A 27987-nucleotide genomic window follows, 5' to 3' on the forward strand; every position below is an offset into this window, starting at 1 on the left:
AAGCAAAGGGGCAGTAGAGTGACTGCTGATGGGCTCAGGAAATTTGAAGGAGTGACAGGCATGTTTTAGAGTTAAGCTGTGACGCTATCTGTTCACCTCTATAAACATTCTTAAAGAAATGATCACAAAATATCGTACTCTCAGTGGATGGAGTCTATGGTTTATGAATTATATCCAAATTAGGAAAACCATATAGTCAGAGCTGCTTACTATAAACCCGAAGAAGACACCCTAGGCAAGGATGCTGCCAGGGCCTTTGGCTACTTTAACATTCGAGAAGCAACTCTATCTCCAAGGAGATGGGAGAGGGGCTCTGTCAACGCTTGGCTGAGGGACCAGAGGTTTTCCTGGCTTCCACCAAATTCTTATGTCAGGGTGGGTCCTGAAATTCCCAGTTACTCTCTCTAGTAGTTTCCTCACGTGGTGCTAATAATACACCAGCAATGGCCAACGTGCACATCTTAGCCAATCTGTGCCACACCTTAAGTCCTGAGCACTTCAGAGAGCATTAAGTAGGAACATTAAATCCAGGGGCTATCGTGATCTCCTTTGCACAGAGGTGCAAACAGAAGCAGAAAGATAACTTGACTGAGGCCAGCAGTTTGTAAGTGGCAGACCTTGGATGATGAAGCCAGGTGATTTGACCTGGGCTAGCGACCATGTTTCTGACGCTTGTGCTGACCCGCTTTCCAAGGGTAGCTAGTGCTGGCCTGGATTGCTCTGAACAGCAATGCTACTTGGGATGACCCTCTTCTCTGAGTTCCATCTCTGTGTATGCCAGCCTGGGGCTTGCTGTGTATTTCCTCTGCTAGATTCCTTCCCCGCATCCTGGCAACAACATACCCAGTGCATATCCACACCAGTCCATTCCACACCCCTCTGCAAACATGCTTCCAGCTGGCACTGACCACTGTGTCCTTATTTAAAAGAGGCTTCTGGTGAGCTGGCTCTATGATACTAGAAGCAGAGAAGCAAGCTCTGGCCATTGTGGAAGCCTGGGACCTGGGACTTCTCCCTTGTACATCCCAACTCCCTCACCTATCTAGCGCCTCTGATCAGCGAAGTCTACATCCTTTGGAGCTCTAAGGCCTCCCAGAACAGAATACTCACCTCGGTGCTGACTGCTTCATCCGAAGGGTTGATCAGAACTACAGTTTCTAAGACGTCACTTCGGTGATGGAGGATCTTTTGTCCTGAAGGCACAAAGAAACACACAGAGAAGAGACCTTTAGCTTTTCCAGAGGAAAGCAGCCCATTTGCTTCTGGGACAGCAGAGAAATTTCCAACTCGGACGTGGCCCTGGATACTGGGAAACACAGTGGATGCTACTGAGCGAGAGGGTGTGTGCACAGTGGGCTGAACCCAAGCTGGTGTAGCCTGGGGCCCCCAGGCTCTTACACTGGGTCTTTCATGGTCATTGGCTAGGCAGCCTCCTGACCCAATGGCCGGGTTTTCATCAGACACCAGGGAGGGGTGCCAAGAAAACTCTACGGCAGCTCTTGACACTTCCTTTCTCATGGAAATTGGGGATGTTTCTCCCCAACCGCCTTTCTTCTGGTGAGAACTGCTCGGAGATTAATTAGGAGCCTCATTGTAAAGTGAATGACGGCCAGAACCCCCCCCCCCCCCAGCTCACAATTAACCCAGCAGCCAGAATGGCTGTCTGAGGCAGGCTTACTTGGTCTGTTGGGGTATTCACTAATTAATTCACTTGCTTGTAGGAAAGTGAAGAAACCGGGCAAAAAAGAAGTGGAGGGCAACCCTCCCACAGGACAGGGTGGCCAAACTGCCCCACAAGACAAAACTGAGGGAGAACTAATAAAGTAAGGTGTGGTTTGGGATGGGGGAGCCTGCTTAAGGATGCTCTGCAGGGCCCTAGATACCCTACTCCTTATAGGACCTGTGGCTGGTCACAGAGACCTATGGATTGCCTTCTACAAACATTGCCCAGCCTTGACAAGGAGATGAAAGCCATCTAGTGAATGTGGCCAGAGTCGCTGATGTATGCTTTAGCTTTTCCTACTGGCAAACAAGGGACAGTGAGAAGCGTTCCCTCAGAAATGTGGGAGGAGGCCACGTGGTTGGGAGGGAGAGCACGCCTGCTGTTTGGAAGTACAATGAGGCTTGGAAGACAGGAAGACACAGAGGAGCATTTGAGAGAGATACCAACAGAGAAAAACAGAGAGAAAGTAGATCTAGGGCTCTTCGAAAAGCTAAAACAGAATCCTGCATGACACTGCAATTTAATTGGTCGGTGCGAATTGAAAGCAGAAACTTGAACAAATATTTTTATGCTAATGTCAATCACAGCGTTATTTTAATAGCCGAGTGTCTGGGTTAGATGTGGTCTACCCACAATGGAATACTAGTCAGGCATAGAAAAAAAAAAAAAAAAGCAAACTCTGCTAATGTTACAAAGATGAGGCAGAACATGCTACATTAAGAAAAAAAAAGCCGGACACAAATGGATAAATAAAATAAGATTTCATGCCTATGAAATACCCAGAATAGGTAAATTCAAACTAGTAATCACCAGAGGCTAAAGGAGAGGGAATTGAAGAGCTATTGCTTAATGGGTACTGTTCCACGTCTGGGATAAGGAAAACGTTTTGAAAATGCAAGCAATGATATATGCAGATGTCACGGTCACTCCTGAGCTGTACGTTTTAAAAATAGTCAAAATGGCTAATTTTTCTTTATACATATTTTATCCCAAGATGAAGAATCGATGTGACAGACAACTAGTCCCTGGAGAAAATACTTCACGTGTGTGTGTGTGTGTGTGTGTGTGTGTGTGTGTGTGTGTGTGTTATACACACTATCTCAGGAATGCCATTACAAAGGAGGCAACTCCAGGCATTACTCTGTTAGAGATTTCCCCTTTGTATTATCAAGGCTCAGAGAAAACAGAAACGGCCGCTTGACGACAGTCTCACCATGTCACCGCAATCGATCACTCTTGCTTTTCCCCACAGGACTATTTACCAGTAAACTCTAGGGAGGGCAAGGAGCAGCCCAAACTAAGCAGCCGCCCGAGCCACGCCCTGTTCTGAGACCTAGACAATTTCACTGAAACCCGCTAAGAGCTCTCACCCGTGGCACCGCGAGCTTGGCTCACTACTGAAGACAAAGAGTTGACAGAGGACATCGAGTAGCTCAGGACCCCACAGCGAGCAAGTGGTCGGGCCAGAGTCCGGCCTCAGGTTGCCCAGCTCCCTTCTGGATTTACCATTTCCGAAGATGCTAGTTATCAGAACTTGGCTTTGGCAAAATGGACATCAGATGCTGAGGAAGAGTTAGGGGAAGGACCAACAGACTGAAACAAGAGATGGGCTTAAAGAAGCAAGATGTCAGCAGAGAATACCGGGCTGGTCAGGAGAGGCACAGCACCTACTCACAGCAAAGTAAAATTGAATAGAAACGTGAAATGTCCTGCCACAAACGACCACTCCAGAAGAAACTCCAAGTAAGAAAAGTGTTAACTGCTTCAGCAGGCAAAAACACAGTTCCCTTATCACAAATGCTCTATTTTACAATTAATTTAAAAATTGCCCTTTTGGCTTCTGGTTGTTTCCCCCTTTGGCAACCATACGCACTTTAAGCTAAAGCAAACACAATTCAAACAAGCTGATGATACAGTGAAAGATTACACAGATCCACACTCGATCAAGCGGTCCTTCTATCTGTGGCCTCCTCAGAACAAAGGCTTTGGGATCTTCGAAGCCATGCATGTGAGGCAACATGAAGCTGACACTTAACTAATACACGAATGGCTGTTTCTTCATCATGTCTTTGACGTGAGCACCCACAGCGCCAGGCAGCGTGAGACTGGGTGTGACTATTGTCACTAACTGTGCTCTGTAGGAGTCACAGAGGCAAACCTTAGCAGGGTTTGCAGAAGCCTCCCCTCCCCAAGATCCCTGAATGGAGTCAGAGCCCTTTCTCTGCTGTCTCACAATGCTGCTGACTGCACCCTTCAAAAACAACAGTCTCCACAGTCGCACTCCTGCCCGCACGCTCCAGCCCTCCCCAGAGAGGTCTCCAGCTGCTCCCTGCCAGGGGCTTCTTACCGTCCACCAGATTCTCTCTTCCTCCCTGGCTTCCTCTGTCGCAAAACACAACAAACGCCAAGTAACAGCTGCTGGTCACCTCCACACTTCCTAAGTCAAAGCTCAGAGCAGTCTGCCCAGAAATTCAGTTAATGATGCCTTGTCCATCTTTGTAAGAACTTGGAGGGAGGACCCTGACAACGCATGTTCCTTTTTTGTAGGGTTGATCTGAATGAAGGAAGGGATGTCAAGACAGCCAGAGAGAGCTCCCAGCACTTGTTTTGGCTGGAACGTTGTCCAGATTCAACCACAAGACCTGTAAGGGAAGGTCAGGCTTCTCCAGCATCTGGCAAGGCAAGGGCCGTGGCTGAGGGACCTATCAGTTCCCCACACCCAGCATCCATGGGTGCCCACTCGCTCTCTGGCAGTGAGCGGCTGTCTGCTCAGGCAGCTGGGACGCTCACAAAGCTGCATATTTGGGGAATGTTTCACACTGGGAAGAGGGCCAGGCATTCTCAAGGAGAAGCCACCACCCTTGCCTGTAAAGGTTCTATTCAGTTGCTTCAGGAAAGAAGTTCCCAGCCCCTCTCCTCACCCTCTAGTCTGCCCTCCCCATAGATACCTCCTAAAGAAACCAAGGGGCACCCTATGAATAGCTAACCCTCCTCAGCCTTGTGGAGGCTAGACGTGGAGTGATGGAGTTGTGTCAGTCTGTTTCCATATGAAAAAAAAATAGTCTTTGAAGTCTTCCTCAAAAAAATCCCACATTGCCGGGAAGCTCAACCTAGTGAGGTGGGGGCAGCAGAGAAGGCCGCTGTGTGACAAAAGGTCTGCTCCACTTCAGAATCAAAAGAGAACGAGGACCCCTTAAAGCAGCAGGGCCCTACAGACAATGGGGCTTTTGTCTGCAGTCTCCTAGGGCTGCAGTTTGAAATTCAAACGGTCTATACTTCGCAGTTATGGCTGTGATTTTTTTTTCTATTTTTAAAACCCTATTTAACTGGATCTACGGTCTTTTGAAGTTGGGTTGTTTGGTTGGTTTATGTTCACATCACGTCTAGGTGATTTCTGAAATCTTTTAAGGTTAAAAAAAAATGTCTTCTTGATTCCAGGATAGTTATGGATCTCTTCAGGGAGTTTAAGGTTTTCCTCTCAGCACGGGTGTGACACACAAAACTTAGGCACACTCTTGGGTTTCAGAGGTTGACTGAGGCTAAATTCAAGCACACTCATCACTGAGGACCGCAATACAAAACCTGGACTGGGATATACCTCAATCGGTAGAATGCTTGTCTGGCATACGCTAAGACCTAGGTTTGATCTCCAGCACTGCATGTTGGCTGTGGAGGTGCGTGCCTGCAATCTCACCGCTTTGGAGTTGGAATCAGAAGTTCAAGATCATCCAATTCAAAGCCAGTGTGAACTGCACAAGACCCTGCCTCAAGAAAGACCTCAAGGTCTAGAACCTTCTTTTACACATGTGTAAGTCCTCTCTCCCACATGCAGAGCCTATAAGGAGTAACTGGAAAACTGAACCATCCTTGCTGGGGCCAGAGCAATTCCACAACATCCTTGGTCTGGACCAAAGAAAGCATCAAGATAGCTGAGAAACCTCCTGATGAACACAGAACTGCTAAAAGCCCCTAGGCTGTTCTTATGAGCACAGCGCCCATCTTGAACTCCCTTTCAGTGGTTACAAGCCAGAGCTTTATTTAAACAACTTCAGTTCATTAAATCGTACGACAGAAGATGAAACAGGATCTAAATCACAGACAGCCAAGATGGTGATCAGAGGGAATTCCACAAGTCCTTACAACCCCATCCCTTCCCCTCTGCCAGTTCCCACTGCTGTCATGCTTTTGTCTATATCCCCTCCCTCCAGTGTTTGCTAGCTGAACACTAGAGTGACTTTTCGCTAAGGCACCTGGTCTTGTAACCAGCACCAGATAGACCTCATTGTAAAGATTAAGGAACATCCTAGGGTTGGGCTGGTAAATGCTTGGGCTAAAGACAGCCTGAGATGGCTTAATTAAACATAAGGTCTGATCAATCAAGGACTATGAACACCCTGGATATTAAGGCAGGGAGGGAAGGAGGGAGACTGCGGACAGACTTTCACCCCTACTCCTCCATCACAGTAGGGCTGTGGAGGGGAAACCTCCCACCTCAAACCTTTGCGCTCAAAAGAACTCTGCTGGGGAAGTTTAGCTAAAAGGATAAAAGCAAGAATCAAGAGCTATGCTTCACAGGCATAGAAATCACAACCCTGTGGTTGGTAATTACCTACAGGTCTCTAGGCAGCTTTAATAACATCTTTTTATTTAAAACCATAGCCTGGTCTCCTTACTCGAGGAACCCACAGAATGTGCAGGGCAGATGTGTGGTCAGTGTGAAGAGAAACAGAGCTGGTATGGAAGCAATTAACTCGGAGGAGAGCAAGCACCGCTTTAGCAGGAACTGTGGCCAAGCTTCCCTCACAAGGGAGAGGTGAGACCCGCAAGTGAGGAATCTGTGAGGGGCCCAAGGTGATTGGTCCCCGTGAGCCTCTACCCCACCTGTGCTTCTGAACAGGAAAACCAGGGTGTGGGTGAATATAGGTTATCAGGTAACAGAGCTTCGGAGAGGCACAATTAGCAGATCCACTCCCCCACTCCTACCCCCATCACACTCAGGTTTAGAAATGGAAGGAAGTAACCAGAAGAAAGGCTGAAGCAACCTGAGAACAAATAAAGCCACCTTCATGCTCCCTAGAGCAAGAAGTCACCTCAGCCTGGAGAGACCACAAGGCAGGGCAGACTGGAAACCCTTTAAGGCTGCTTCTGAGAAGCTTAAGAAAACAAAGGTGCTGGGGGACTTGGTATCTCCTGATTGCTAAGATCCCCAAAGACCAGCCTTGGCGTCAGCATGTTGTCAGGAAATGATATGGCTTCCCTCTGGGGAGACAAAGCCTCTCACCCTGTAGGGAGTTTGATTTCTCCAAGGCCCTCTCTCATCAAGCCAACTTGTTCATCTCTTCTGACTTACCTGTTTAACCTTAGGCTTGGGAAAGGACCTTCTAGCCACAACAGGCAACAGGACCACAGGTAAAAGGCAGTCCAAGCATAATCCAACGGACAGGCTGACTTTATGGGTGTGGCTGAGAGAGCCTTCCATGTGGGAGGTGTCAATCTACTTGGATCAGGAACTAACTACAAGGCTGAAATCGCATCCCAGGAGCACAGCAATCAAACCTTAAACGTGGAGAGTGACTTATTGGTCTTGCCAGTGGAGGCTGTGTTTCAGTCTCCTAACATTCCTAAAACAGCCCGAGTGGCAATATTTCTCCCCTCTTCACGGATCACAAACCTAAAGACTTGCCCAGCTTCTCATGGCCAAGGTCAGGGATGTGATAGTATCCCTTTCACCCTTTCTCCTCAGCCACTCACCCAAAATAAAGGTGGCCCGGTTGCAATGCCAATGCTCCCTTTTGTAAGAGGTTAACACACAGTGTGGGCCAGTTGACAGTCATCCAAAGTCTGCTGGATGGCACGGTCGAACCTCCTACAGGGTTGTTTCTGCTGAATGGTCAGCCAAGTTCTCCCCCATTGTTCCCCCCCACCCGCCCCCGCCATAGTCCAGAAATGAGATTTCTTTTCTGTTGAAAATAAGTTTTTGTTTCTGATGTTTCAGCTCTGGGGCATGTCCCTGAAAGTCACGCTGCTCTTCAAATTCTGGCCATTTAATTTTCAAGAGAATTAAAACATCAAATCCCATTGTACACAAATCCGGGGCACATTCTAACTAATCTTTTTCAGTGTAAGTGAGCTGATCGGCACTTGGATGCAATACGGCTTGTTTGCAGCACCTTGGTCTTAAGAGTTGCAGAAAATTCCGTGATTTGAGTCGGAATCTCATCGCCCTACACTCTCTGCTTTTCCTTTTCCCCTGTCGCTGGCTGTGGTCTCATTTTCTATGGCTGCTGGGCCTTCCATCCATCCTTTCCTTGGATGCTCTGCCCTCCTGGACTTCATGTGTTCCCAACCTAGAGACAAAAGGCTAAAGACCCAACTCCCAAGGTTCTCTCGGTCCTGAGCTGGTAGAACTACATAGAAACCACGCAGCCTTCGGCTAGCAGTGGCCTCTGCTGGCAGCAGTCCTTGCTTTGTGTCTGTATTCCCTCAAGTCTCAGCTGAGCACCAGGGGCAGGACTTTCAGGGGAAGGATTGGTGGCAGTGGCTTCTGTTCCCTTTGCAGAGTTTTACTTTCTAAATCGTCCTCCATGTTCGTCTTTCCTCCTCAGCCCTTCCTTAGCCTCTTTACTTGCTTTTTTTTTTTAAAGCTTTATTTATTTTATGTGTATGAGTACACTGTAGCTGTCTTCAGACACACCAGAAGAGGGCATCAGATCTCATTACTGATGGTTGTGAGCCACCATGTGGTTGCTGGGATTTGAACTCAGGACCTCTGGAAGAGCAGTCAGTGCTCTTAACCACTAAGCCATCTCTCCAGCCCCTTTATTTGCTCTTTAATGTCTTCATCCCACGTCTCCTTTTCCTTTCTTTCTTTCTTCCTTCCTTCCTTCCTTTCTTCCTTCCTTCCTTCCTTCCTTCCTGTGTAATTACATGTCTGTACATATTTATGCACCAGCGTGTGGGGGCCAGAAGAGTGCACCGACTCTCCTGGCTAGAGTTGTAGGTGGTAGTGAACTGCCTGGCTTGGGTACTGGGAACTGAACTCTAGTCCTTTGCAAGAAAAGCAAGCACTCTTTCCCCACTGAGCCGTCTCTCTAGCCCTCTGGTTTCTAGCCCTCAGAGTTTCACTATGTAGCTCAAGCTAGCCTCCAACTCATGGTCCCCCTTTCTCATCCTCTTGAAAACTTAAGATTGTGGGCATTTGCCACCACACTCAGACCCTCTTCACTAGGTTTTCACAGCCTCAAGACCAACTGTCAAGGGTTGGAAGTGAACAGTGGCAGAAGAAAGAAAGAACAACAAAGTAGATAAAATCAGCTCCCTGGAGGTCACCTAAGGAACAAACAACACTCATTGTGGGCACTAGTGGAAATTGACAGGACGGCCTGAGGTCCCATCACCAGCAGCACATGGACATCGCAAGGCACATCTGGTATAGATGTGTCTGCCCTGTTCAGGTTCATCAGAGCCACATCAGGCTCATTAAAATGGATCAGTACTCATGACTCACTGCGGGGCTTCCAAAGGGCTCCTCTGTCTTCATTATGTTTAGCCTGTTCCAAGCCTCTGAATCTACTCCCCTGGGCTGAGATGAGGTGGGATCGAAAAGATCTCTGTCTCTGTCTCTGTCTGTCTCTGTCTGTCTGTCTGACTCTCTCTCAACTTCTAAAACCCAAACAACAAACAAACAAACAAACAACAAAACCCTCCTAACACAAAGGAAAGTCGTCTAGCTCCTTATGAACCAGCACGGAGTTCTTTTCTTTTCCTTTGCCCTGAAGATGTTTGGCCTCCACCCCATGAGTCTCCAAGAGGACTGGCCACTCTCATGATGCATGAAATCTGAACTTGCCTCTCTCACACGGCACCCCTGAAGGAACCCTGGTGACAGTGTTTTCCCTCCCTCCTTATTTTACAGAGAAGGACGCTTCAGAGAAGATCAGACCCAGACGCACATGGCTCTACAGACCCCAGCCTACAGGGGGCAAAGGATTTCCTATGGATACTGGGGCCATGCTATTGGGGTTGGGTACCAGACACTAGCACTGCTTTGCCTTCGTGGTGCACTAGTCGGTCCTTTTGATGTTTGTTTCCATGTTGTCTTTTCTACATTCGTATCACAAAGATGTATCGTTGTAACCCCTCCTACTTTACAGGCAGAGGAGTTGAGGCTGAGAGGCCATCTGTTTAAGAGCTGGCTATCTCAATCACACGGGTATCAACCGTGAGCTGTTCAACCAGGTGTTCAATCCAGCCCATCTGGTTCCTGACCCTCACTCCTTTCACCAGCCCATCTGCTTCAGAATGTCTTAAGATTTTATAGTTAATTTTTTTTCTTGTGGTGCTGAGGAATGAATGCAGGGCTCTACTACTGAGCTACACTCTCATTCCGAAAGGCTTTACTTAAACAAAAATTAGATTTATAGCTGGGTGTGCTGCACGCCTTTCATCTCAGCACTAGGGAGGCAGAGGCAGGTAGGTCTCTGAGTTGGTTCCAGGCTACCCTGATCTATAGAGTTAGTTCCAGGCTAGCCTGGTCTATAGAGTTAGTTCTAGGACAGCCAGGGCTACACAGAGAGACTCTACCTGGAGAAACATACAAATAACACTCACATATATAATATATACCTATATTTAGAGAGAGAGAGAGAGAGAGAGAGAGAGAGAGAGAGAGAGAGAGAGAGATATGTGATATATATTTTCTTAGATTGAAGAGTAATTCCATTCTCTGATAAATTATATTGGAGCTTCTTAGGTTTTCGCAATTAGATGTGCTGTCTTTGCGTTTGTGGTTCTTGATTCTAGCAGCACTGTTTGTTTTGTGATGTTGAGTATGGAATGAACTAGTGCCTTAAACATGCCAAGCGAGCGCTCTACCACTGAGCTATACTCCTGGCCCTGCTCAAAGTTGTTACTTTGAGAAAAGTTCTCATTGAGTTGACCAGGCAAGCCTTGAGATTGTGATCCTCTCCTGCCTCAGATTTTTGAGTAGCTGGGCTTTGATGCTTGGGCCACTAAACCCAGCTAGACTTTCTTGAGAATAAAGTTTCAGACAGAGTTTTTGTTTGTTTGTTTGTTTTTGTTTTTGTTTTTTTTATCTTAGGGGCCCCGCTGCCATTGTAAAAAGAAGCATTTCCTATTTGTGCAGATAATGCCAACTGCCTCTAGAGGACAGATTTCCTGGAATTTAAGTCAGGCAGATCAGCGGGATTTTCATAAATGAAGCTCTGGGGTTAAAATATGAGTGAACACTGCCTCTGTCCTGAAGGTGATACAGTTTACTGGGGAGCTCTTCTAACTCAGGAAACCTAACTCTGAAACACTGTCCTATACATAGTAGGAGCTCAATCAATATCTGATAAAAAAAAAAGGACAAATAATAATAATGGCCATGATATGTTGAATATCTGCTCTAGGTCAACATTGACCTAAGTTCTTTAGGTCCATCGTCTCTATTAATGTGTGCTTGAGACCAGTTGGGAAGACATTTTTCTGGTAAGGATGAGGACCTTGAAGCCCAGGGCTGTGACTGTCCCTTGGGATGAGGACCAGAGTCAGTGGTCAGTCTATAGAGTCAGCTCAGGTACTGGGACACCATCTATTTTATTATTTCATTTGATTCTTTTTCAAGACTGTTTCTCACTATAGATAGCTCAGGCTAGCCTTAGGCTTGTTATTTAACCCAGTCCATCCTTGAACCCTCAATCTTCCTACATGATTAGTCTCCTGAGTGCTTGAGATTACAGGCAGAGCCACCAAGCTCAACTGTGAGGCACTGTAATTAAGGTATTAGATTGGGCAGGAAGAGAGAGAGAGAGAGAGAGAGAGAGAGAGAGAGAGAGAGAGAGAGAGAGAGAGAGTGTTTGGGGTGGGGGTAGGTAGCAAAGACAGACTGATAACACTGAGTGACATGGGTTGTATTGTATTTAACATTCCCATGGGCTGCTCAGGTAGAAATGTCCAGTAGTAGATAGAAATATGGATCGGAAGCTCGGGTCCTAGATTGAGCCAAATCAGGGTCTATTTTTAGTTGATGCTGTTGGAGAGTGCTTCATGAATCTCTCTGATTACAGTCTAGAGAAATGCCCATAATTAAAGGGCAAGCAAAGGCAGGAAAAGGCTGATGGAGATGCTGGAGAAAACAAAGAGGAGATGAACTCCCAACCTCTTCTGCATAGTTTCGCCCCACACAAGATAACCTGTAACTGCAGCTTGTTCTAACACTGGACTCTGCTCAGTGCTGAGGCAGAATATTCCAGACACCAAATAACCTAATGAGAACTGATGTTCAAATTCAATCCCAAACCCTCTTGGTTTGATCTCCACAAACACTGTGATATGTTAATAAACAGGCCTGTGAAAATGGGCCAGCCACTAACGGGCTTCATAAAATTCTCCTATCTGTGGACCACCCTTGGACACTCTGATTCAAGAGGTCTGGAGGGCCTAGGGCTCTGTGCTTCTGTAGTCTCCTAGGTCATTCAGGTGGCTCTGAGTTTTCTTTAGGAAACAAGACAGTGCGACAATGACTGCTCCGATAATCAGCAAGGACACAGTAACTGGCCTCACTACCATCATCTGTACATTGTTCTCCTGTGTCACTTCCCCAGTGCCTCAACATAATGTTAGAATTATTTCCCTCGGGACAAAAGATGATCATTAAAGGCTCAACTAATGTTTCCTGCTACCTATTGATTCTTGGAATCCATTAACATGTTTATTGGACATTTAATTTGCCACCCAAAACTCCAACCATTGATTGAATCCAAGGAAACGGCTGACCTTTTAAAACTCATCCTCTGCTCCTCTCAGAACCAAATTAACATGCTATTACTCATCTCCAAAGCCATCTTGCCGACACAACAAAAACTGTGTTAGCCCTTTTTAGTGTCTGGTTATTGAAGAGAAAAAAAGAAAAAGGAAAAATACCAACAGAGGACAGAATACATGTTAAACATAGAGTCAATTAAAACAATGACCCCATCCTGGGCCACTCTTTGGTTTTAAACCATGGAGAAATAGCATGAACTGGATTTGGTTTGCTTGTTTTGGGATAGGATCTAAAGTCTCAAGTTATGCCAGGATAACCTCTAAGTCACTGTGAGGCTGAGTCTGAACTCTTGATCCTCCTGCCTCTACCTTCCCAGTGCTAGGATTACAAGTGCGCGCTCTCCCCAATCCCACACACTTGTAAATGATTTATACTGTGCTGTAGATCAAATCCTGGGCTTCGTGCATATCAAGCAAGGGCTGTACCGAATGACCCAAATCACTAGCCTCATCAGCCAGATTTTTTTTCCTAGAAAAGGTCAAGTGGGTAAAACTACCCACAATTGTAGTAACGGACCTAGTGGCCCATCAGGAAGGGGATTCTTAGGTTCAAGATTTTAACTTAAGAAGATGACACTCGAAAGACTGGAGATTTTTCCCCAACTGAAGTGAGGTACCAGTTGCTACTGTACATAGCAAGTGATGTGCAGGTGACTCGGACCCAGCTAAGATAGTAGTTCTCAATCTGTGGGTCGAGACCCCCTTTGGGAACATCAAATGACTTTTTCATGGAGTTGCCTAAGACCATTGGGAAACACAACTATTCATAACCGTAAGAACACTTGCAATTATGAAGTAGCAACAAAAATAATTTTATGGTGGGATGGTCACTACAGGGTGAGGAGCTATATTAAAGGGTTGCAGCATTGGGAAGGTTGAGAACTTACGAAATCTGGCCGTCTGTACAGATACGTCATACCTAGACAGCCTACCTCTAGGGAATTGGTTGCTGTTGTTGTTGTTGGCTTGGAGATGGAATGGTTAACTTCTCCAGCCCAGCACCTGCTTTCTCATCCATGTGATGCCTGCATTCTTAGGTCATGGCTGGATGCTTGGCTACCCAGACAAGTACACCCGTTCTCGATGACCGTGGCCTTCCCTCTCCTGGAGCTGCTGGAGGGTGACAGTTGGCGTACTGCTGTGTTTTTCGGTTCTTTACACTAAGTTATACTTCCTGTCTGGGGGAACCAAAATGCTAGGCATTGATTACCTGCAGTTTGATTATCAACTTAGCCAAGGCGGATCTGAGTGGAGCCCAGGTACTCCTTGCATTTTTAAATGTGTGCTCTCTAAGCCCAAGGCTGGGAGACAGACATTCAAGGTCTCTGCTGCACTGGTAGGCTCTAGCTTTTCCTGGGCTAAGCTCACATATAAAATGAAAACCAACATTGGCTCATGTGTTTTCTTCCTTACCATTGCTCTCTTCTTTATCCTGAGGAAGTAACGAGTCTCCCCTCAGATAGAGTTTACCTTTCTACACTATACATTGTCCCAGGCAACTGAGAGAAAGGGGTAGCCTTTCTAATAAGACCCGATGAACTCTGTGACCAGGAAGCCTTGGGTGGGTGTGTTGGCCATTATTCATTTATTTGTTTGTCTGTATTATTAAACAGGGTCTTTTTATATAGTCATGTCTGTCCTAGAAGCCACTATGTAGGCAGACCTGACTTCAAATTCACAGAGACATATCTCCTTCCAAAGTCCTAGAATTAAAGGCCTCGAGTAGCCCTTTATTAAACATTGAAGAAGACCACACAACAAACTCACAAGTTTTAACTGTTCTTGTTGGGTCTTCAAAAATTCTGACACAGGGTATGCTCAGCCCTGTGTGTGAAGTCTCTCTTCACAGACACAGAGAGTGAAATCCAACACAACAACTTCTCCAGCTAAATCCACCAGCTCTCTTTGGCCCACTAAATCCGATCTGGTATTTCGTAGCCAATTATCTCTGGAATTTTACCCTAACTTTGCTCATTCTGGGCTTTTGAGATTTTGCTTTTAGTTGTTTGTTTGTTTGTTTGTTTTTTAAAATTGATTCACAAATCTCAAACACTGAACCCACTGTCCTGAAAGCAACAGCACACGGACGGGTGAGCCACCAGGGTTGCATGAAGCTGAGGAGAACAACAGAAACCATCTTGCAAACCCACATTCCCTGTTTCCCTTTGTTTTCCCTCTCTGCGCTCTAAACTCTACATTTCGGCATTTCTGCTTTGCCTCTGGTTTTTGGAGCTTTCATACTGAGCATTTCTTGTGGAAAAAAAAAAAAGGAAATCTAGCAATTAGCATACATTATGTGGCTGTACCCATCTGGCAGACTCACAGAAATGTCTGCATGGCAGAGCGGAGGCCCTGTTTTGTCTTGTTTCCTGGCCTGCCCCGCCCAGCTCGCAGCCTGGCATTTGCCAACTGGAGATGCCCACCCCTTCTCTTCCTCTGCTTTTTCAGTTCTCCAGCCAGCCACTACAAGGCCTTCCTTGCTAAGTACTTAATGAGGTTTTAATTCGGGTTTGGGTCTGGAACAGGGCCAGCTACTGATGGCGGTGGCTCCGTTTTCCCTTTACACATCATCTGAGAATAGTCATGAAGACAAGTTGGGTTTCCGTTGGCCTCCTGGGGGAGGGGTGGAGCTTCTGGGGGGAGGACTCCCTGTGCCTTACGCTATCGTCAGGCCTTGTTGCCTTTAGATGATAAAAACTGAAGGAGTACATGAGGGAAAGGATGTTAGGTGTTTCATGAGGGAGGCAACTGCTTCAAACTTTCTACAGCTCTGGGTATCAGCACATCCAGGTCCAGTTTGAAGAGAGAGAAGAACAGTGCATGTGGTATGCTTTGGGTCAAAACTCATATGCAGTTTTATAGACACATGCCTGTCATATAGCAAAGTTCTGGAATATTCTTCTTGCCCATAATTATCAGAGCTGTAGAGGGGTCTGAGTGCTTCTCTTATCTCCCTAGACTCTGAGAAGCTCGGTGAGGTTTAATGTGCTGAGATATAACTTTCCATGGTATAGCGTTTCTTACACTTGCTCACCCACGGTTAGGGTGTTATAGTCTAGAATTTCGGAGCCTGGAACTGCAGTCAGAAAAGCCTAATTTTAAGTTCCCTTTGCCAGCTGTGTGAACCTTGGAACACGTGATCCTGAGGGAAGTGAACTAGTGACCACGAGAATGGCTATTTCGAATAGCTGGTAAAACATCCAAGTTATGGAAAAGATTCTCAAAATCATGATTTCTTCTGCCCAGGTCCACTGGTGCCTGGTTTAAAAAAACCCTCTCTCTATGGGACTTCTTGGCACGATTTGTTCCCTCTTCTTCTAGCATGCTCTGTTGGCAGCATGCATCATGCAAGTGAGTACAAGGGTTTTTGGAAGACAGAGCTACTGGATCACCCTGAAGCCAGAGTTACAACCAAACTCAGGTCACCTTCGAGAGCAACGTGTGCCCTCAGCCACTGAGCCATCTCTCCAGCCTCCAGAGGTCTCCATCATTTTTTCGCTCATTTCTTGTCAAGAATGAGGACTGACTTGGGCAAGAGAGTTGGCGCCCAGCAAAGAGCCAAGGTGGGGGTTGGGGATTTAGCTCAGTGGTAGAGCGCTTGCCTAGCAACCACAAGGCCCTGGGTTCGATCCCCAGCTCCGAAAAAAAGAACCAAAAAAAAAAAAAAAAAGAGCCAAGGTGGCAGTATCACCAAGAAATAGTCCCCACCCAGCTCATGACCAGTGCCCTGCCCAACTGCAAAAAGAGACCCAGAGCAACAGGAAAACTAGTGTCATTCAAGATGTCCCAAAGATTCTACTCACAATGGCCACCCCCAACACATGCTCTGAATTTCAAACAACAGATGAGGACACTCTTGTCGTCACCCACCTTTGCTTATCACTGCCTTTCACACGAATTGTGAAATACCTCCTACCTTATCTTCTTGTCTCCAGGTAGCCAAACCAGTCTACAAACTCCACCAAGGGATCTTCCTATAAATGAATTAACTCGTTCAACTTTGCAACCAGACCCCCTAAGTTCACATTTAAGCTCTAGGGACCCGTGGAAATAGCTCAGTGAGTAGGAGTGTTGGCCGTGCAAGCTGGAATGCTGAGTTCAACTCACAGGTACCTAAGTCAAAGGCTGGGTATGCTTGTGAGTGCCTCCAACTCCAGCTCTCAGTGGGGTGGGCACAGAGGACTGCAGGCCCACCACCAGTCTAGCTCCAAGTTCAGTGAGAGACCTTGCTTGGGACAATTGTAAGACAAAAGTAAGAAAGAGTTCTCCATAGTGAAAGAAGAAAAGACCTCAGGCTAAGAGAAAACCAGGGAAGATGGGGAGTCAAAATAAAAAATACATAAAATAAAAAACACAAGGGAAGGAGTACAGGTGGATGTGAGAGGAAGTGATGCGAGAGGAAGTGAACAACCGGGTGGGAGGCTTCCTTGTATTTCCTGTTGGCTGTGACATTCAACCCACCAGATACTGATTCAATGCTGGGGAGTAGGGGCCAGCAGAAAACACAAGATGGCCACCACCTTCTGGTGCATACACACTCTGGAGGGAACATGAAACTCTTAAGGTTAGCAGAGAACCACCATGGGAGGAGGACTTGGGAAAGCTTTCTGAGTAAGATGGCATTTAGGAACGGCTTAACGGATTGAGGTAAAGGTAAGCAGGAGGCAAGCAGTAAAGTAGGAAGCATCCTTCAGGTTGAGTTAGGCAGTTCAAACAGAATCCCTGCAGCCTATCACTCAAGCAATGGGGATCTGGATGGACAGATTCTGTTTTATAGTCTGTAAGCATAATGTTTTGTTACCTTTATTCAACCTCTGATTTCTCTGCCCTCACATCTTGTTTCAATCTGGACACACGGCATTGTGAATCTCCTGTCTCAAGCTTGTGTAAACAATTCTTATCATTTATTATCTGCCTTATCAATAAATGTGGATCACCAAATATCTGGGCAGAAGAGAAAATAGAACCAGGCTTCCGCCAGCAAGGGAGAAGAGGGAAGGACAGAGTTTCAGATCACCAGGAAGAGAGGGTCTGAGATCAATAATAATACCAAGTGTTGTTGGCTCATGGCTGGGAAGTAGCCAGATTAGCATATGGGGCTATTATAGATCGTTTAACTGCCCAGTATTGAGGTACAGCTTGAAATAAATCTTGGCTTTTCTGTGTGGTTATTGGGGACTAGCGAAAGTAAAGAAATACAGCTGCTGGATTAATCTATTACTTATATTAAAAATGATTCCGTTTACGACAAAGACACTAAGGTTCAGAAAGGCTGTCTGGTAGCCTACTGTAAGGTAATGGCAGACTCAAGTCAGGTGTATGTATCCAGACCCCCATGGTGTCCCGCACAGCCACTGCAGAGGCTAAGGTCACTTCTACATGACCTGTAAACTTTTACCTTCTGTGATGGGACACCTCCCTCCTACCCCTGCCTTCTATCACACAGTAATGGGAGCATTCAATTAGTGACAGCACCTCAAACAGCATGGCAGCATGAAAGATGTCTTTGATTCTTAATCTAGATGTTTCTCCAATTCCTCCCTGGAGGCCACAGCTGGGCTGCAAGAGAAGTTCAAATTCAACTCTTAGGTTACTGGTTTGGGTCGAGACGGCAAAAACATGGGCTCTCATCCACTTGGCTAAAGCTGTTGGCTTTAGAGCTGGCCACTTATCCGGCCTTTCTTTTGGACAAGGAACAGCTAGAAAACATAATAGCCTACTTTCTAAACTATTGCAAGGGGCTGAAGAAATGGCTCAGCAGCTAAGTGCTCTAACTGCTCTTATGGGGGAACAGAGTTTGGTTCCCAGCATCCACGTCTGGCAACTCACAACCGTCTGTAACCGCAGTTCCTGAGGGTCCAACACCCTCTCCTGGCCTCCGAGGGTCCTAAACATTCTTGTGGTACACAGGCATAGACACAGGCACAACACTGTTTTATATATATATATATACATATATATATATATATATATATATGTGTGTGTGTGTGTATATATATATTAAGCCTTTTAAAGGAGATCTTAATGAGCAACTCTTAGTATCTTCCCATGATGCTCTACACTTTGGTTCTAGTTTTCAGGGATTCACACCAGATGGAAGGAAGTCTCATAACACACAAGCTAGGCGATAATCTCCCCTCAGCAGTGTTCGCTGTGCCATGATTAACATCCTACCTATGTGCATTCATAGTACACAAAGGCCCTAAGTGCAAAGGGAAGGGATTTTTAATGGTGCCGAGTTCATATTTTTACCCAAGTCAGATCACTCACCCTGCAAGCAAGCAGGAAATACCCGAGGATTGCAGAGGTGAGAGGACTGACGATGTGAGGGAGCAAAAATCCCATAAACAAAGTTATCTTTCCTTAGAAATACTTCAAAGTCACACCCTAGGGTGATGTGGTGATGTGTGTGGCTGCAGGGAACAGGCGGCAAGGTATTTATTTACGAAGAGCATTTCTGGCTTGTTTGCTTTTGGTTTGGGGTTAAGATTGCTTTCCAGCATGTCTTTCTCTTAAACTCACTTTTTGTTAATTTCTCCTCTGAAGAGCCAGAGAGACGGGGAGAAAAAGAAAAGGGTCACCCAACAGTCTCAGAGATTTTTCGAGTTAGTTCTTTGGAAAGTAGCTCTGAGAGGATGTTTAAAAAAAAAATAAAAAGAAAGGTCTTTAAATTGTCACATTAACAATGATTTTCACAGGGAAAAATGGCTGCCACTAACTTAGTTGTCCTTCTCCACACAGCTTGGCTAGGTGGCCTTCAGCATTCCTGATCCCAGGTTATTAGTCCTCCAGTGCCAGACTCGGTGCCTCAGAGACCACGGCAAGCTCTCCACACTGCCTCAGTCCAGAGCCCTCTGCTTGAGAGCACCAGCTTGTCTCGAGGCTCCAAGTGCCATCTCGATTCTGACTTTTTCCAACATCTCCTCCCCCATTCTCTCACACTGTTAACAGGATCAGTGTGAGCTGAGGATAGAAAAGGGAGGGCTTAGAGGTAAGGACATCACACGCCTCCTCCCTGTCCTCGTATCTGTTCTGTCTGCTGTAGGTAGGTCGTATTTCTAAGGGCCACGACAGCTGCCGTTTCCTGACAGGTGATTATTCTCTCCATATTGTAACATCAGTTCTAACCTTCCACTGGGGCGGCATTCACGCCCCACTTCATTGTATGGATGGAGGAAGTGAAGTCCAGGGAAATTGATTGGTAAGCCTGCCATAGAAGACTGCCTTTCCTTGTGGCACATGGAGTACCACTGGGCTAAATGCTTTGGCTGACCCAGGGTTGGCTCTTCTCTGTCGCCTGACCTTGGGTTCTAAAATAAGGAGTCTCAACACTTTAGGGAAAGCTGCAGGGTCCCCTATCAGGTCACTGTGTTGCTCATGCCCAAGGGCATCTCTCAACGGTTGTATAATATAAACAGTGTTTAGTAGTAAAACCAAGGGGAACTGTGCTCCTGGTTTTCTGACTTAAAAAAAAAATCTCCCATCTCTCTCTGGGCCAAGGCTAGACCCGATGCCCCGTGTAGGTGACTCTGTGAGGCCCAGGACAAGTGAGCCTTCCCTGATCTTCACCGTCAGTCTGGTTTTCTCTTTAAGATGAGTCTCCCAAGTCATACCCAGGACTCCCTGACCTTGTAGTAGAAAGGGCAGGAGTCCCGCTGTTTGCCCTATTCTTTGCTTTCGGAGTGCGGAAGAATTTTCACAGGTCATTCTGGGGTAAGGAGTCCTGACACAGGGTTCTGCTGTGTAGCCTCAACAGACCTTGAATTCACAGCAACCACCCTCCCTTAGCCTTCAGTGCTGGGTGCTGCAGTCGCGTCACCACGCCCAGCCTCACAAGTCTTTGATACTGTCTATATTTATCTCAAGGAATAGGACTGGCCCTATTCATTCTACTAAAGGCTTCCCATGCTACAGAATAAAATGATTCTATCTTTGGACTACTACATTGATACAACAGAGCAATCACAGGGACGTTTACAAACTCTTCCTACCTCAAAAGAGTGCAAAAAAAAAAAAAGAATAAGTTCTATTTCTAAAGAGTGTAATCAGGGAGTCAGTCTATTCTCAGCCTACACTCGTTATTTAGATAATAGTCATGATTGTTTAAATAACTTCAGCTATTTCTAGCTGGGCAAATAAGTATAGGCTCACAGAAAAATATCACATGTAGTAAAAGACCTAATGCTACCACTGCTCTTGATTAAAGATATCATTCGCTTTTATGTCTTTTCAAAAATAGCCAGGAAGTGGCTACAGGAAGTGTTTGGGTTAGGGGGGATTTGTTTAGTTGCTAACACACGCTGAGAATCTTCCCTTGTACCCCATCCCTCATCCACAATAAGGAAATCTTTCCAACTGTTTGCAGTTAACCATTTATGCTGGAACTGGAACTGGAGACAGAGAGAGGGGGAAATGGAGAAAGAGCTAAAATGTCTCCCCTTATTCAATGCAAAGATACATTTTGCTGCCAGCCATAAAAACCCCCCAAACTCGGGGCTGCTATACATGCAGATAGACCATTCAGATACATGAAATAAGTAAATCTTAAACAAAAATGCCCAAACTCATACTGTTTTAAGAGACACTAACTAAAAACAGGTGACGGCTAAAGCACCAGCTGGGTTTAATTATGAAGGAGCCCCACCCTCTCTCAGCTGAAACTGTTTCTTGTGGACAGAGGCTCTGTGTGACAGACTTCTTCTCACATCTCAAGTTAAAATCATGAGTAAGTCCAGATCTCATCTTCTTTAGTCCCGGGAAAGTGATCTCCTTATAATTAGACTCCGATGTGAATTTAATATGAAATACTTTAACTCCTGGGGTCTCCTGAAGTTCCTGTTAAATCTTTACAAAGGTTTCCTTCTTTATTTTCATCATCTGATGTATTGGAAGCTTCCTCTAAAAATCCACCAAAGGCAACTTTTCCTGGCCACTAAGAAAGTGAGAAGGCACTTTTCTCTGGGGCCCAAGTTAACTCACTGGTGTAATGGAGTTTACCAGTAATATAACACCAGATGGTCAATGCCAACAGATAATTGTACCCACACAACCCAGAAAAAAAGACGGCCCGATCTAATGATCTGCCAGTCCACAGGATCCTGGATAGTTTTGTTCTTTCTAGAGTCCAAAGAGGCTTCAAAGGACTCTCAGCAGGCATAACTGACCAGCAAACTCCATTCTGACTAATCCCTAAACTGTCTTGAGGAAAGTTCACTCCTCTGTGGCCTTTCACCAAGAGCTGTTTTACTTTTCTCAGTTCTGATTGTAGAAGGTGCCTAACAGGAGTGAAATCATCTTTGGAAACGGGCTCCTCTCAGCTCACATCTCAGTGTTACAACTTGCTAGCTATGACTTTGGGTTATTTCATTGTTCTGGCCCTCGGGTTCTTCATTGGTCAATGGTAATAGTAGCACTTCCGAGGGCTGCTGAGGGGACCAAATCTGCTCCATAAGGAGTCTGGCATCTGGGGAGCTCAGTGTAATGGATTAGCTCCAAAGGCTGTGGTAACTAGACCTGTGTACAGCACCCCAATCTCTTTCTCTAGAAATGAACCCTTTAATCCCAAATACACATTTTATATGACGTCATTGAATAGGGCTGGCAAGATGGCTCAGCAGGTAAAAGTACCTTCCACTAATTCTGATGACCTGAGTTTGACTACCAAGGCCCACACAGTAGAAAGAATGTATATACAGTAAGTGAATGGAGACAGATAGGTAGAAGGGATAGATGGATAGATGGATAGATAGACAGACAGATAGAAGGGATAGATGGATGGATGATGGATGAATAGATAGTAGATGGATAGATGATAGATAGATAGATAGATAGATAGGATAGATGATAGATGGATGGATACACAGACAGACAGACAGACAGACAGACAGACAGACAGATGTTTAAGAACTTCCTTGAACCCCATTCCTGTCTCCTCCTTCAGCAAGACTCCATCATCACTCGCACACTACACACTAGTTTCCCACCCATGAGCATTTACTTCTAACCTGTTGCACCAGCCAGAGTGATGGACCAAACCCAGCAGCAGTGTCTTCTTGACTGGGTTGCACCTGTTGTCCATTTCACTCAGCACCAGTTTTGCATCTCCCTCGGTAATCACCCCAATTCTAAGCTGCTCTTACTTTCCCAGTCCACACGGCCTCAGTCCTTCCTGAACTCATCACCCTCCAAGTCACCACCAAAACCCTTGCTCACTCAGTCACGCGTCAGCTGCTGTGTGTAAGGGGACTCAGTGACAATGTCCAAACACTCCTGTCATTCTCCGGCCGTTTTACCTGTCTGGATAGGTGGGTATAGCAAAGGCAAGATGGAAGGCTAAACTGGTTTTGGTTTGCATCGTCGGCAGATCCCCACCACCCCTTATTAATCCATCCATTACTAGGACTGTCCCATTGCTACAGGTGGAGGAGTGAGGAAGCCTCCAGTGTACAAGGCAGCATTAAAGGTGTTTTGTACACGTCGTTTTTTTCACTACCATTCATTCCCCACTCACCTAGAAGCAGTTTCAGGAAGATGGGAATTGCTTCTATGCAACTCACTATATGGCTATGAATCTTAAGGTGAGGTGGCTGGTCACCATTCTCCAATTCGCAGGGACCAATAATTTCTCAGGAATCTTATTGGGAAGGTGAAGCTGGCCACTCATCATTCTCCATGCCCAAGGGACCAGGATCAATAATTTCTCTTAGTTCTGCTGCCCACTTGACAGAGAGAGCTGCTCCCTCTCCAGTAGTGGAAGGGATCCCTACCCTCCAGACCTCAGCTGGCTCTCCCGGGCAATCCATTTCCATCTTGTCTCTTGGCTCCCACACGCCACCCTCAGCTACAGCTGCTGACCTGTGTCTGTCTCAACGCTGTTTGCGTTCCAAAACAATGCAATGTACAACGGGCGCAATTGTAAAATTGGAGGTTTGTGCTCGCAGAGGCACCAAAGCTTTTTTTTTTTTTTTTCGGAGCTGGGGACCGAACCCAGGGCCTTGCGCTTCCTAGGTAAGCGCTCTACCACTGAGCTAAATCCCCAGCCCCGCACCAAAGCTTTTGATGAGTCCACAACACGGTAGGAAAGCAGCTCAGTGCACCGCGGCTGGCCATTCGCAGACTCGGAGAGCCCGTGGGTGGCTGTCTAATCTGGGATTTCCAAACTGAATGAAAACATCTTTGGGTAGGAAAGTGGGTCAAGACAATGGAAAGGAAATGTGTTTATCTGCACACAGCCTCAATTAAACTGAGGTACCCATCCATCCATCTGTTTAACACACGTTTTACTGGCTAAGTGCTAGTCCCAACCCATTGGGTTATTTTGGGGGGAGCTGATTCAAAATCCATTCCCTTCCACAGATAAAGCCTGAGGGCTGACCCACAACACGTCGACTCTGTCCTGTGACTTACGAAGAATCTCTCATAGATTCGTCCTCTCCTCTAAAAAGTGGTGAGAAGATGAGACAGAGGTTTGGGCTGGCTGCTCTGAGAGTCCCTTTCATGCCTTGATACTCAACTGAAGCTTCCGGGCAGGGTGGGGGGGTCCTCTGGTCTTGCTCTGTGCTCCTGTGTGTGTTAGAGAAAGTGCTACACCTTGACTGTGCCATGGGATTCATGAAATTCAGAACCACATGTGAGTCTGTCTTGGTTTCTTTGTATTCAAATGGGAACTGGGTCAGTTCTTATCTAAGTAGGTGAGATTTCAATGAGATAACCTACAAAACCCCCTTTGCATCATACAGATGTGAGCTATGACAAACACCCTGAGATTTAACAGCCTCCTTAGGATCAGAAGTCGACAGCTTGCCTTCCCGCTGTCCCCAAGCACCTCTACCAGACTTATGCTTCGCTTGAAAGAAAGAAAAGGATTTGTTTATCTTATGTGCATGTGTTTTACCTGCATGCCTGCATGCGTACTACTTGTGTGCCTGGTGCTCCTGGAAGTCAGAAGAGGTCTCAAACAGAGTTCAAAATGGAATTATAGATGTTGTGAGTCACCATGTAGGTGCTGGGAACTAAACCAGGTCCTTCGTAACTGGGGGGATGGGGCGTGCTCTGGTCTTGCTCTGCCCTTTGTGTGTGTGTGTGTGTGTGTGTGTGTGTGTGTGTGTGTGTGTGGTGTGTGTGTGTGTAATCCTGTAGACATCATGTGAGGCTCAGGTACTCATTTGAGCCTCTCCATATCACGTATCACAAGAACATCAAGTGCTCCTAACCACTGAGCCCTTAACCGCTCCTGTTCCTGGGTTTCTGCTCTTAGTGCCAATTAGTGTCCAATGGCTCTATTATGGGCCATACCAGTCCATTCACAAGTTACTGTCTTAGAGCACTGCTGCTTGGTCTTTGGTTTTGTTTTTTCCTTTGAAAGGGTAAGATTTAGAAATGTCTTTCCTCCTTCAGCTGAGACCTTTTGGACCACAAGCAACACATCACTGAATCAAAAAAAAATCGGTGTTCTTTCTTTCTTTCTTTTCTTTTCTTTTTTCTTTTTCAAGAGAAGGTTGAAAGACTGGCACAGGAGCTGAGGCTGAAGGGCAGGTCAGTGTGTGTCACAGGCCAGCTCTGCCTCCTGGGACTCTTATGCAAGGATGAAGAAAAGCCAGTGTTTTCAAAACAGAGGAAGGGGAAAGCAAGGGATGAAAATGCTGAAATGAAACCTCATTGAGCCAGACATGTTAAAGACGAGAACCTTTAACAGCCTCTTGAACACCGAAGGCCACCCAAAGGCTGTAGGAAAAGCAAATGAGCCACTTTAGGAACTAGTTCTAAGCGGACAGTGTGGGTACATCTGACCACCACAGTCATTCCAAATGCTGCTGTTGTGAATGTGATAGGGAAAGGCCCAGATGAAGCTATCTGAGCCTCACATGATGTCTGTAGGATTTTACACACGCACACACACACACACACACACACCCTCTGTATGTAGAGATGAATTACACACACACCCTCTGTATGTAGAGATGAATTCTCTGCCCTATTTAGAGAGTTTTTTTGTTTGTTTTTAGGGTAACTACCATGTACTTCTCCAGGACAGAGATGTACCAAACCACAGACACACCAAGACGCATTCCTCAAGCCAACACATTCTCACCAAGTCACAATGTCAGTCGCTGCAGCTAAGTCACGCCACGTTAAGTGCCTCCAGTGGCACGCTAGCTAGCCCTGTGGAGTAAATCGTGCTTCTCAGCATAAACTCTTTCCCCATCTTGGAAGTCCTAGGAGCGAAATGTAAAAACAAGCAAACAAACATGGGATTGTGACTCCTGAGTTTACGAAGGAAGTCTGTGAAGTCAGGTGATGTGTATGAACTGTTTAGAAAATCAGTACATGCCACTACACAGCCAAGCACCGAGCCAGCGAAGGGGTACACTCCAAGGGGCACACAGTGGGATACTCCTCCTCCAGTCACCAGAATGTTTGGCTTCCTTGAGTAGCTACCATTGTCTTCATGAAAATTTCCAACTTACCTGTCTTACCTACCCTATATCTATATCCATGTAGATACATATAGATATAAATCTGCTCTTTGCAGCACACTGCTGGTACCCTTAAATAGCACAGTGCCCCTGTGTCACAGTTAACCTGAAGTGTGAACTTGACTGTGTTAAAGACTAATGGGAGGAACCGGTGTGCCCAAGGGTGTCCTAAAGAGGTCGGTATGTGTGTCAGTGGACTGAGTGAGGAAGGCCTGCCAGTGTGGGCGGCACCATCCTGTTAGCTGGGGGCCTCCACAGAACAAGTCAGAGAAAAGGTGAACTTTTCTTTGATTCCTGAATTGGAATATTCTTCTTCTCCTGCTCTGGTTTTCTGTCTTTTAAAACTTATTTTATTTTATGTGAATGTGTGTTTTGCCTGAATATTATGTCTGTACACCACAGGCATTTCTAGTGCCCACAAAAGGCAGATGATTTTCAACCCGTGGGTCACAACCTCTTTTGGGATCAAACAACCCTTTCACGGGGGTCATCTAAGACCATCAGAAAACACAGATATTTATATTATGATTCATAGCAGTAGAAAAATTGTAGTTATGAAGTAGCATTGAAACAATTTCATGGCTGGGGGGTCACCACAACATGAAGAACTGAATTAAAGAGTCCTGACGACATTTATGAAAGCTGAGAACCACTGCTGCAGAGGGCGTCAGATCTCCTAGCAGTGAAACCATAGAGGGGCTGTGAGCTGCCATGTGGATGCTGGGAACCAAACTCAGATCCTCTAGAACAGCAGTCAGTAATCTTAACCACTAAGACATTTCTCCAGATTCTTTCTAGGTGAATTCTAGGACACCACCGATGGCTCCTAGGTGCTAAACTTTCTGCCTCGAAGTGAGAACTTTATTGCTGGATTCTCTAGTTCCAAGGTTAACCCACAACCACCCCAGTGTCCCCAGCTTACAAATCAACTTCCCTGAGTAGATCCCCTCTCACAGCATAAGAATATGCCCACAAATGTAGGAGCACGTAGTTCTTCTTGTCCCCTCCATGATCAGTCCTGTCTTTCTGGGGAATAGCTGACAAATTCAACTTGAATTTCCCAGGCAAAAAGCTTCCCAAACAAAGTACACCCATCAGAAGCACAGCCTTTGGTAGGTGGCTTGTTAAAACGTAGCGAAGGTTGCTCCAATTTGAATAATGAGCCGGCTCAGTTCTACCGAAGTCCCCAGAGCTGGCGGATCTGGAGGTGGAGGGGCCCCCGGTGAACATACAGGAGTATCAGAGCCCAGGCTCGAAGAGGTCTCACCCTACTTACTCCCCGCTATCTGGCTGTAGACCTGACAAAGTTCGTGATCTCATCGGGCAGCGTGCTGGTTGCCGCTGAACGATAAACTTCATTCTCCCAACACTTCCCTCCAACTGTCCCCTGCTCCTGGCCATCTGGACTGACCAAATTAACTACAACTTGTGAAATGCCCCTTCTTGTTGTGGAGACACTACCTCTGTGTCTGTTTATAAATAGATGAGGCTGTTAACAGCACGCTGGAAGGGGACCAAAACCAAAACACTCAGTTGGTCCAAAAACATGTCAGGCTAACATCTCTTGGAGGAAAGCCCTTAAGCATTGTACACGGGCCTTGGGGCCATCCCAATTCTCTGGACCTAACTCCTTTGGTCATGGAAATACTTCCTATACCTACTTCTAGAAATTCGATGGTGTATGCTGCACTTGCGTGTGACAGAGGGGTGAGATGGGGCTGGGGACAGGAGATAGAAATGCAGTAAATGAACTCCCCAGAGCTAGAAGCAAAATGAAAAGGTAACAAAATTTTTACACAAACGGGATTTTCTTTTTGCTTTTATTTAATAGTCTAGGGGTTTTTAAGCACATTGGTGAACGATACAGATGTTCTAACCTGCAAATTGTGGTTAGAAATGTTTTCGTTTTTCAAGTTTTTTTTTTTTAATTGAGGCATTATGGGATATTCATTAGTTGTTAAG

At 46.0% G+C, this 27987-nt stretch overlaps 1 protein-coding gene across 2 annotated transcripts in view; it reads right to left on the reverse strand.

Annotated features, from left to right (window-relative positions):
• Map1b (microtubule-associated protein 1B) overlaps positions 1-27987 on the reverse strand; it is a 93049-nt gene that overhangs the window by 23592 nt on the left and 41470 nt on the right. Inside the window, exons 1-2 of one of the 2 annotated variants that reach the window (XM_039101889.2) lie at positions 4071-4460; positions 1111-1193 (exon numbers count right to left, since the gene is read on the reverse strand). Coding sequence is in view for 1 of the 2 variants with exons in the window: in NM_019217.1 (NP_062090.1) it covers positions 1111-1193 (83 nt within the window). In the remaining variant the exon portion in view is untranslated. 2 annotated transcript variants of the gene reach the window in all.

This window comes from Rattus norvegicus, chromosome 2, assembly GCF_036323735.1.
Source record: "Rattus norvegicus strain BN/NHsdMcwi chromosome 2, GRCr8, whole genome shotgun sequence".
NCBI classification, from domain to species: domain Eukaryota; kingdom Metazoa; phylum Chordata; class Mammalia; order Rodentia; family Muridae; genus Rattus; species Rattus norvegicus.